At 36.0% G+C, this 11,946-nt stretch overlaps 1 protein-coding gene across 1 annotated transcript; it reads right to left on the minus strand.

Moving 5' to 3' along the window:
* Nucleotides 1–187: 187 nt before the first annotated feature.
* LOC142413072 (cytochrome P450 2J2-like) lies at nucleotides 188–10,303 on the minus strand. Its single transcript, XM_075509117.1, is given in 10 exon segments — nucleotides 188–244; nucleotides 690–892; nucleotides 2,698–2,839; nucleotides 3,700–3,887; nucleotides 4,534–4,675; nucleotides 4,906–5,079; nucleotides 6,610–6,809; nucleotides 8,213–8,362; nucleotides 8,903–9,065; nucleotides 10,133–10,303. Coding segments are annotated over 10 exon segments (1,590 nt in total).
* Between the last annotated feature and the right edge of the window lie 1,643 nt (nucleotides 10,304–11,946).

Genomic DNA, 11,946 nt, shown 5'->3' on the forward strand with positions numbered 1-11,946 from the left:
TCAGATAGGAAATTATTGGATGATATAATAGTTTTTCTAAACAGAAGAAGGAAAGGTTCATGAAAGCACCTGGATCCAAGAGTTGTGATAAAATAGGAAACAGATACTGAGGAAGTAAAGAAAAAAGGTGTAAGGATTTCTAAATGGACTATGCATGTGTGAAGTTTATACTACAGTATATAATGCTTTATGGGAGCGTGAAAGGAAAAAGAGTCAACACTAAGTGCGTATACTCTGTAATCTTCTGCAAGAGGATATAAGAAAAGACCTTCTGTGAACACAGAGGAGTAACAGCATACTGAAGAAAATTATTTTCTATTTGGGCATCCTTGCTGCATCAGAGCAGTTGTGCCATTTTAAGAGTGTGGTACCTGACTTGAGCACATATGCAGAAACTGTGCTTGATACAGATCACTTCTCTAAAACCCTACATCTAATTTATTGCTGCTGTGAGTGTGAAAATACATTTTTTTTTTTGGTAACATTAATGCATATTTGTATATGCCTAAGATGTGACTACATGAGCTTCGACAAGTACGCTTATTTTAATTTCAAAAAGCTCAACTATATGAGGTCAGACCTCCTGAATAAAAACATCCTATATTTGCTATACTGAGCTACCTACATTTGAATAGAATTGAGATAGTGATACGTGCTTTTAAAATATCTGCAATTATTGACTGAAGTACCTCTACATTATAGTATGTTGCAGACTAGTGAGGAATAGCACAGAGTTTATATGGATGTGGCTGCAGTATTGCACCCAAAATGTACTCCAAATTTATTTCCTTTACTCCTTCAGGGAGCTGGAATGTGAATGCCCGAAGCAGGTTGGTAAAGAAGATGAACAATTCAACTCGTGCCATCTGTTCCCCCAAACAGACACGGTGCCCTGCAGAAGAAGGGGAAAAGAGTTAGTTGTATAAAGCTAAGTTCTGGAAAAGAACTTCAAACAAAATTCTACAGAGTTCCATAAATTCTGTTAATGTAAGATAATTATTTCCTATTTCCTTCTGTAAGGACAGAAGATGCCTTTGGAGGTAGGGGGAAACATTTATTTAGCTGAGAAACTGTATACCTCTAATTATGTCGACTGTTTGGGATTTTTGTTTGGTGTGTGTTTGGTTTTTTTGGGTTGGTTGGTTTGTTTGTTTTTCCCTTTCACTGTAGCATGTATGAGAGTCTTCCTTTTCATTTTTGCTTCTTGTTCTGTGAGAACCATGAATTGCATCTCGGTTAAGAGAAGGCCAGATTTTAAAAGGCTTCATATACTTCGGAGTCTTGTCTTTGGTTGTTGAGGAGGGAGGACTGGAGCATTGTGGGATTCAATTCTGCAGCTAAGTAGAAGGATGTAATCAGGCTTTCTTCTATAGAAATTAAGGCAGCTATATTGGGTCCTTGTAGCCCAGTATCCTCTCTTTACCACTGTCCAGGAGCAGATATGTAAGCTAAGGGAATGAAACGTAGGTATGTGCAGTGATTTATAGACTCAGTGACTCATTTTGACATACTGTTTTCACAGTGTATTTCAGGATATCTATATATTCCAGACTAAAAAAAAAAAGAGATATATAGTCAGGATATATAAATACTCAGACTATATAAACAGAAAACAACCAAAGCAAGTTAGAAAAGAAAATTTCCTATGCCCGGGTTGAAATGGTAGCCTAAATTAGTTGTTGATTCATTTAAACTAGTGGACATTTGATGAGTAAAGGGGGTAAGATGTTAAGTACCTGGTTTGCAAATACAGTTTTAGGATTTACAGGCAATTTCGGTAAATGGTTTTAAAAATCTGTATTTACTGTGTTTAATCTGACTGCTTTGTACGTTACATAGTATACTACTTGCTTTTTATGTACAACAAATGTGTAATAGTATAATCTGTCATAGTAACATAAAAAACCTCAGCTGTTTTCCAGTGTTTTTATTGTTTAAATTTTATATTTAATTTTCAGTAAATAACACCAGCTTCCTGTTTTGTGCTGCTTTTCTTCATAATCTGATTATTGGAGAAACTGGTAGTCTAGAGGAGTTAACTCCAAGTATGTTTTGTGCTGCTTTTCACTCTTTTTTTAAAATTTTTTTTCTCCCATGTCTTCGTATCACTGCATTTTGCATTGTAAATTAAGTAAGTTGTACATTGTAATACGCTTTTGAAAAGTTAGAATTTTTTTTTGGTTGACTAATATTCTACTGAAAAGACTGGATTTTGCTAGTTTTCTGGAGATAAAAGAGAACTTGTTGCTAGACTATTACTGTAGGATTTGGGGGACTGACATTTTGTTTCCTGCTTTATCACAGATTTTCTCTGTACATTTTGACAAATCATATTACTTTTGTCTTTGGGTTCCCCATTTGTAAGGTGAGAATAAATTGATTTTCTGATTTGAGGGTGTTATCAGGATTTAATACGTTGAGGACTAAGAAGCTCAAATACCCTTATAGTAGTAACCATACATTTATGAAGGAGATAGCATTATGTCTCTTAGCCATACTCATCCTCTGTTTGAATGTATAAAAAATATCAAATGCAAGACAATACTTGTGGCTCTTACAGTAGAACACCTGACTTTAAATCTGTGTCAAATACATTTTTATAAAAGTATGTTTTTAAAATTTTAGAACTTAGAAATGGTGGTTTTAGTCTTGCTGCAAGACACAGTGAACAGGAATATTCAAATGTCAGGGCATTACCTGCTGAGAAAGGTAAGAATGCCTCTTTGTTCACAAAGTTGCCATCCGAATCAAGAAAATGATTTGGGTTGAACTTCCAAGGGGTTGCCCAATGCTCAGAGTCATACACAACAGAGTGCAGATTTGGCAATACAAGTGTGCCCTGCAAGAAGAGGCAGCGGTTATATTGTCCATGTTTGATCGATTCTTTTTTTTTTTTTTTTTGACTTTCCTTCTCTCTAATAGATAATATGCCACCCTGTGTCTGCAGCCCAGTGTTTGGATTCAACTTGGTCTTCTATGCACATCCAGGCATGACAAACCCTTGTATCTTCTGTTTGTCATAACGTGTTACATGTTTGTCTTTGTGTAAGTTATCTTATGTCAGGGCTACTGAAGTGTCTTCATGTCTAAGCTAGAGTGGAGCTTGGATTGTTTTACATATACTTGCCAGACTAATCGTAACACCTTCCTTTTTGTTGTTTGTGCTCTTCACTGGATCTTTCAATTCCATCACATCAATTTTATGCTTAATATATTTGGGACATTTATATCACGCCAACGTGACTGTCAGATCTGTCACTGTACTGAGCTGCCATCACCTTAAGCATGTGGTTTTTGTGTGTGTTTGTCAGGGATGACTACAGGTTGCTCCAGGCTGCTCCCTTATGTGTGAAAGTTAGCTGGCTTGACAATCATTAAACCTCATTTCTTCATCATTCCTTAAAACACGTGTTCTGCTTCGATGCCCAGACATCCTCCATATTTGGCTAGTGGGAAGAAAGACTTCAGTTTTACTGATGTCTGTTTGCTACTTGTGCTGCTAAGCCTTTTCCTAAGCTTCCTTTTGCATCTGCTAATGTAGGCTCTAGCCCTGGTTCAGAACACTCGGCTTTGTTTCATGTCTGTGACGTGCTACCACATGCTCTCTATGCAGAGTTAGGAACTGTAGAAGCTAATGTCATATAAATGCTAAGTGTTAATAGCTCAGAGCTTTAAGAAACATGGAGGTATACTCTGTACCTTTTTAATGTGAAAACCCAGCAAAGTTGTATTCCTCACACATTGTCGAGGGACCCCAACAGAAGTAACATTGCTGTACCGCAAAGCCTCATGAATCACAGCATTTGTATATGGCAGTTTTTTACGGTCTGCATAGCTGATGAGATGGGAGGGTTCCAGAACAGCCTCTATCTCTCTTTGAACCTTTTCTGCAGAGAAATGAAAATATTTTCACCTTTTTTCCAGCATATTTCTGTACGAGTACAATCCAGGACTGGGCAAAAAAAGAAATTATGTTGCTATGAAATGCATTGGCATGGGGTTTGACTGCTGTGTTGGTTTCAGTTGATCAAGGAAGTGCATACCCCCAAAGCACAAGATGATCTCTCATTTAAGACACATCCCACTTGGTGATGAGGATAATACAGTTCTATATTTCAAAAAAAGGATTAAAATTTGAAATTACAGGTATAATTGCTGTTATGTTTATAAATACACATCAGACCAGGTATCTTTTTAAAGCTTTTCCACTTTGAAGGTTAGGAAGAGACTAGATTGCATATGAAATGTCTTTAGCTTGTTATTCTGTCTTTGCCATCCCCTTCTATTGAGATAAAACAGTGGCTACTAATTTCTGCTAGTGTTGCTTCTTAGTGAGCTGGTGGGGAAAGCACATTTCTTTCATTTATTAAGCTTTCATTTTCTAGATCTCAATTGTTGATGTACAACCATTCATGTTCATTGTTAAGGGTTATTTTGATGTATTGTAAGTGATTGAGCTAATACTTACACTTCAATGGTGTTCATTATGATGTAATGTTGAATGCAGTTCTCTCTGATAATGCTTTTGCTCACCTTGTATTTCTGGGTATTGTACCATATAGAGCAGTGCCCAGAGAAGGGTGGAACTCGTTGTTTCTGTCCCTCCCAGCAAAAGATCAACCACAGTCTGAACCATATTGTCTTTATTAAATGTAGAAGTAGGGTCATCTTTGGTCTGTAGGGTACATTCACAAGAAGACTATGAAGTGGATAATTTCAGACATTTCATCAGTCACGTAGAAATTGTCATTGTTTGATGAAAACAGTGAGCAGCCCACCAAAACAAAAATCTTCAGTGCTAAACAAAGTATGCATGTAAAAATTCTGTAGCAGTTACTTGAACAGCAAGTATTTGTAGTAGACATTGAGGCCAAAGAGGGGATAGTGTGATAAACAGATACTTACTTTTGTTATTTGAGCTAGGTAGAAGTCAATGAGATCCTGTGGATCACCTACGTTCTCTCTCTCATGAGTCTGGACCTCCTTCATAACTAAATTGTGCATGAAGTCATTGTATGCAAACACTTTCTGATGAGGTCCTGGGAGATGGTGCATAAGCCATGGGAAAGCATCATACATCTGTAATTTTAAACAAAAAGGAAGAAACACGAGCTCTTTTAAATTGAGAACCCAATTCTGATTTCCTGATAACTCTGTGAAGTTACTGTAACACAGGGGCTCCTAATTAGGAGAAGCAATAGACACAAGTCAGAGATTAAATACTGGGAATAAGTTTCCTGGAGAGTGTGTGCAATCTCCATCCTTGGAGACTTCAAGACCTGACCAGACAAGTCCTTAAACAACCTGATCTAATTAGGCCTGTTTTGAGCACGGAGTTGGATTAGCTGACATGCAGAGGTCCCTTCCAATGTAAATTATTCCATGTTTCTAAGAGGGATTATGAAACCTTTATGTTGCTAAGTCAACTGGCATTGAGGAAAACTTGGTATTTGTTAATGAGCTATTAGCAATATGCAGCAGTCTAAACTGTTATGATCATGTGTCAATATTCAATAACCACACTTTCTATCCTTAATAGATAGGTTGAAGACTGAAAAGGTATAGAAGCTGACTTGACCTCTTGGGTTTAGCAGGCTTTCCTCCAGGAGAAACTGGCATGTGTATTTGAGGGGAAAAAATAATTATTTTCATTTATTTGTATTGTGTATGTTTTGTGAATGGACTTCAGTCTCTAGGACTACTGGCAGAGCCTTTGGTTTTTTTGTGGCCTGTGATTGGGAAGCTATTGGCCAGTGCAGAGTTCTCCATCCCCATCAACTGACCAAAAAGTCAACACTGTGTAAATAGTGGATATCAGGCCACAGGAGAGCAGGAGAATGATTATATTTTACTTTTTGGATGCATACCTAATAATGCAACAGGGGCTTCCGAAAATGGGTGAATCAGAGTAATTGAGGGCTGAATCCGGCTCACAAACAGATTTTCTCAACCTTGATTTTTACTCTGATTTTTTTTTTTTAAGGCATCTCTGTATGAAAGTGTTGGAGAACCTGATAGTGTTATAGAATGCCAGTATGCCAAAATCTGCGCAACATAAGCAATAGCTAGGCTTTCAAGAACTTAAAAATATTATTCTTGATGTGGTGAAATTGTCACCTATATCTTATGGAGGTTCAGAATAACTCAGATCTTGGTGATAATATGAATTACATGAGAAGCAAGATATCTTCTCAAAAGAATAGGAGTTTGAAGGTTTAGTTCTTATTAACTGCACTTTTGTATTTCAAAGACTAAATGAAAATTACATTTTAAAAGTTGCTTTCATTTTAAGATTTAAGAATCTTACATACACAGTTCTCTGCAAATGATTACTCATTTGAAATACATTATATATTTTGGAAACCTGTGAAAACCAGTGATGATCTAGAATTTAAATTTTAGGACACATGTTTTACTGACATAAAGAAGATATACAAAGCAGTAATCACACATACAAGGTATGTATTAATTTATTACTGCACAATGGTTCGCAGAATAATGGTATGGAAATGTTTGGGAATAATCGTCACTGACTTTTAATTTGTTTGTTTTGACTTGTGAAATGCAAATGCACCTTAAGGAATATGAACAAGAAAATTAGATTCTTACCCTGCCCCAGACAGTTGCTTGAAAGTAGATCACAAAATAAACAGCTTTAATAAGCTTGCTGAAAGATTCATCCTCACTGGAGAAGCGATGACCAAAAACAACAGCACAAATTATATTTGCAATAGCGTGGACAATGAAAGTGTGGGGGTCGACAGGTTTGCCTGTGAATATAGGAGGTACCATGAATATTTCTGAATAGACTGCAGTGAGAAAAATGAGGAAGAGGAAGATTTTCTTTTTTTTAATGGTAAAAATAATAGTAGGTCAGACTACTTTTAGATAAATTTCACACAAGTAAACTCTAGTTTAATACAAATTAACTGTATGGCTTGTAAGTGCAGGAATCTTTATTTTCAATCTGCTTTTTACTCTTGTAAAATACAGTGATTATTGGTTTTGAGAAGACAAACATTAGGTCTCTTTTCCCCTCTTTGACTTGTGGTCTGGGTTGTGTGAAAACACAAGCAATTAATTAGAACATATGCCTTCAGATCTGGAGGCAGATATTTAAGTTTGGCAACTAAAAAACAAAACAAGCAATCCCCCCCAAAAAAAACAGAAAAAAAGCATTGTAAAGTTTTAATTTCTTAGTCATGTTGAAATGACTTGTCTCCTTTTGGTTTTCAAGCACAGCTTAACAATTCAACTATATTTGGTTTTTTTCCCCCACAGACTGAAAAGGAAAAACTCGCATAATGGCATGGAAAACAGCTCCCATTAAAAAAGGTTGAATCCAGAAAAAATTAAATTAAGTACACATTTCAATGGCAAGGACAACCTTTGAATTATACTACTCTGGAAAATGGTGGATTATGCATCTCTGACTTCAGTCCAATACTTGTAGTCCTTCGTGGAAAGAGTAAATACAATTATTGAGTTTAAAATTGAGGAAGGATTGCATGCAAGGTAAAGATTTGGGCTGTACAGGGACTCAGAGTCAATGGTTTGTTCATCTCTTACATTTTAAAGATCTGTGAATATGTTGCTCTCAGAGAGATGGGCCAATTTGCTGTGTCTAGTGCAAGGAGACTTGGAGGGAGACCTTGGGCAACTTCTCTCTGTTTTTACATCAGTATGGAACATGATGTGGGTGAGGGATTTGGCTGTTCAGAATATTTATATTTAATTGCTTTATTTTGGCATCTTGCTAAAATTCTACTGGTTTCTATTTCATCCAAACCTTAAAAAGACGTTTTGTTGGATAACTGAATGATACATTCCTTGTTGGGGTTCTTTCTCTGCCAAATCCTAAAGGCCCGCTGTCCTAGAATGACTTGCAGCAGGTCACAAATTGTGTACTTTATGGAGAAGAACATAGGGTTTTTCTATACTCCTTGAATGTAAGAATTGTTACCAGCTGTCCCCAAGACTGTGTTGATAATAAACATTTTTTTTACTATCCTTAGTTCAAAAAACAATTTTATATTGCCTGCTGTGCAGACAAAACATTTTTGTGAAGAATGCAATTAAGAAGCCAGTAGAAGTACCACTAATATGAAAAATATCTATATTACTTGTCAAAATGTATTGTGAAGCTTTTACTCCCCTAATCTACTATATCTCAGAAAAAAAGCTCTAAGTGTTATTCTTCTAGTGAATTTACCTTTTGTGTTTGCAAAGACGTCCACAAGGTGACAGGCCTCTGTTTGAATTTGATGCTCCAAATTGTTCTTGCTGAGTGCTAGGCTTCGTATAATTGTCATGCCAAAGCGCCTCTGTTGCTTCCAGGTGTGCCCACTTGTCAGAAAAATACCTGAAGAACACAGAAACATTTATTTCATTGCTGGGAAGGAAATCCTTTTGCTGCAGGAGGCAAAATTTGATTTAGATTAGGTTGTATTTCACTAACAAAGAAGATATCATGATTTCAGATAGTGCCTTTTGGTCTCTAACTTAGGTTTTTACGATTCCTGGCTATATAGCTGCTTATAAATGTGACACTGGAAACTGAGCGGTAGTGAGTTTTGGTAAGGACAGAACAGCTTTGTCTATAGATGTCTTCTACATGAACAGTCTTCTGTTTTAGAAGTGATATGACTGAAGGGCAACTCCTCTAGGCAAATATTCCTTTGAATCTATTGGGAAGAAAAAAACCCAGTAGTATCCTTTATAAGAGGAAAATTTTTTTGTTTTTTTCCATTTCTTAATATGCTAGCTCTGCACGGAACCTTTTTGCTATGTAAGCCCAGTTATGTACTTGTATAGCAGTAACTCAGGTATGTGTGTATAGATAGGAAAGCGTCTTTCTCCTTTACACCTTGTTCATATTTCAGTATTGTGTAACATCTTGTACCTTTCTCACCCATCATATCCCTGTAGAATGGAGTGAGAGGTCTTCCAGAAACTTCCTCTGAATGGGTGACGATGCCATCTTTTACTGCTTTGTATCCATTTAGTACAACCATAGGTGTCTGTCCCATCCACAATGTGTAGATATTTCCATAGATGTTGCTTAACTGAAGAGTTAATAAGAGTAAATTAATAAATATAAACCAGAGAATGCATACACTTAAATACTAATTTTAAGAGTTTTTTGTAGTTGTAACTAAACCCATTTGCCGACATCAAATTGAATTACAGGTTTCAGAAAAATTTAGCCTTCTATTGCAATGTGCTTTGGGAACAAAAGATAATAGTACTTTATGTAATAGATACTAAGGACATGTCTCAGAAGACCACCTCTGAAAGCTTCACAGAAAGAGAAACAGAGGTCTTCTCTGTCAGCTCAGAATCAAAGAACAAATGAATACAGTCAAAATCCCAGAGCTTTTCTGTTTATTTTATTAATGAACCAAAATTATTGTATTCTCTGACTTCTGAAGAAAGCAAAGAAATGTTTTTGCATTCTTTCCTATAGCTTCCGTGTGATTTTTCTTATTTTTCTCTATTGTCTTTCCTCAGATCATGTTTGCATTTTTCCTTAAAATACTTTGAAGCAAGTTCCTTAGTTTTTAAAATATAGTTTTAATTGGTTTATAAAGGAATTGTGCTGTGAACATAACAGCAATCAAATTTTCCTGCTTTGTTTTAGCAAATCTGCAATCTGTTTACTGCAGACAGTAAATCTTTTTGCTGTACAAATAAGAAAAGTCAGTTTAGAGTATATGTTTGGTCTTCTCACGGAGATCAGACCACTCATGGCCTGGAGATGTTCCAGTGACTTTGGTGTCAGGCAAAGGGAGTTCTACTAGAGGTGGTTTATAGGGCTTAGATATCAACACAGAAATAGAGAATGAAACTGTCAATGGAATATCATGCTGTTGACAGTGCTTGTGATAATGTTATGCATGAATGTTACTGTATCCAAAAGAGAAAGAAAATAACAAGGAGGAAAGCAATTATGGTGTTTATTACTCAGAAATATTTTTAATAATGCAGGGTCCTTGGATTCTTTGAAATTGGCTGATAATCTAGCTCGAGGTTTTAAAAAAAATAATTTCAAGTTTAGACTGTTCCTATGCAATGTACAATTTAAGTTAAAATAGATTCAGACTGATTTTCAACCATAGAGATAAATAAATACCTTAGTGAGGGTTTCTCGACGAAGTTTGAAGTCCAGCAGCCACAAATTTCCGATGATGGGGAGGGGAACTGGTCCTGGAGGAAGCTGGGTACGCATCCATTGCAGCTTTAGGAACTGCAAAATCAGGAGACCTACTACTAGAGCTATTAAAAACTCAGCAATCCCCAACATCTTAGCAAAATTTTAGCTTCTTGCTTTTTTTTTTTTTTTTGGCATATGACTTCCTCTGAAAATTTGGAGTTGTGTAGATGAGTTTGCTTCTACTGAAGTCAAACTCTTTCTAAAGAATATAGAAATAGATGTCTATTCTATAAAAAGAATATATGTCTGCTTTAGCCATCTCTCTCTCTGACAATCTACAGTTTTCCCAAGCTGAAGTCCTTAGAAAACTGAAATGTGTGATCCTTTGCAGGTAGCCAAGCCACACCTACTCCCTTTTATGATCTGTAATTGTGATCTGTCTCTTTTTTCACTTAGAATTTTGTTTCCTTCTTAGTATTGATACTGGGTCTAAATGCTAATTATTGAACAGTTATCCAAGGATATCAAGTGTCTTGCATAAAGGTAACACCTCATGCAGTTTCCTGTAGTTAAACATTAAAATACCAAGGATGTATTACTCATTACCTTTCTGAAATACTACAATTATTATGTGGTTTCTTTTCTAGAATAAGAAACATCTACACAATACCTGTCTGTTAGGATACGGTCTCCGAGATTAAAAAGAATTAAATTCATGCAGCAGAAAGCTAAATTAATGTCTTAAATTACACCTTTTTTTTTTTTAAAGTATTAGGAGACAATCTACTTTCCCCTTTTATCATATTCTAGGTTAATTTATGATCTTATGCAGAATACAATTGAGAGATGATTGTTCTGTCCAGTGGATTGTATCGTGTTTTCTAAAATGATTTTTTTTTTATGATAAGGATTAAAATTTCCTGGTGCAAATTTTTGAGGTGAAAAAATGCCCAGGTTCTATGTTATCTGTGAAAAAGAACAAACACACTGAAGAAAGAGGCAAAACTTTTAATCTTTATTGATTTGTGGACCCCATCAACTTTCCAGGAGAGGTTTGTTCCAATGTGTAGCAAATTTTAACTGAAGAGGCTTACTTTTCTCATGTGTTATTCACTGCCTTTGATGTAATCTATGGACTATAGTAGGTTGCTTTGAAAGTTTTGGGAATCTCCACCACTGGAAAGCAAACACAAATGGCATAATTCTGCTGTTTTGGGACAAGATGATGGATTTAGGTAATCTATCTCTTCAGTCTCCTTTCAGATTTTATTTTTTTTTTATTATTATTCATTTGGGACAGGATTTCAGACATCATCTCCCATTTTATCTACTCCTGTTCGGATGGCAAAATCTGTTTCTCTTAAAGCTGCTTCTAATCCTTGCTTTTTCAGCCCCTAGGCAACACAGAAATTGGAGATCTTGCCGATTTAGAAGTGCTAAAGCAAGTTGCAGTGGTGAACCTGGAGATGACTTAGGGTGCCTCTGTCTGCTAAGTGATTTGTCAGGAACATCTCCTTTGGAATTTAGGAGGCAAAGGAAAGAAGAGGTATGACTCTCAAACATATGTGGGACTTCCCAGGTTGAGTCGTTTTAGTGTGTATGGTGCTTCAGACTTTGGTCCTAAATACCATCTTTTAGCTGAACATAAGCCTTAGCTACAGTAGTTTACATCCCTTAAACGGTGACTGTAAAACAGCTTGCTTTATCCCTTGATTATTTGGTGCCCTGTGGGTCTCTGTATGAAGTCTTACTTTGTATAGATTTTTTTTTTTTTAATTAGCTGATATATTACA

This window comes from Mycteria americana, chromosome 7, assembly GCF_035582795.1.
Source record: "Mycteria americana isolate JAX WOST 10 ecotype Jacksonville Zoo and Gardens chromosome 7, USCA_MyAme_1.0, whole genome shotgun sequence".
Taxonomy (NCBI): domain Eukaryota; kingdom Metazoa; phylum Chordata; class Aves; order Ciconiiformes; family Ciconiidae; genus Mycteria; species Mycteria americana.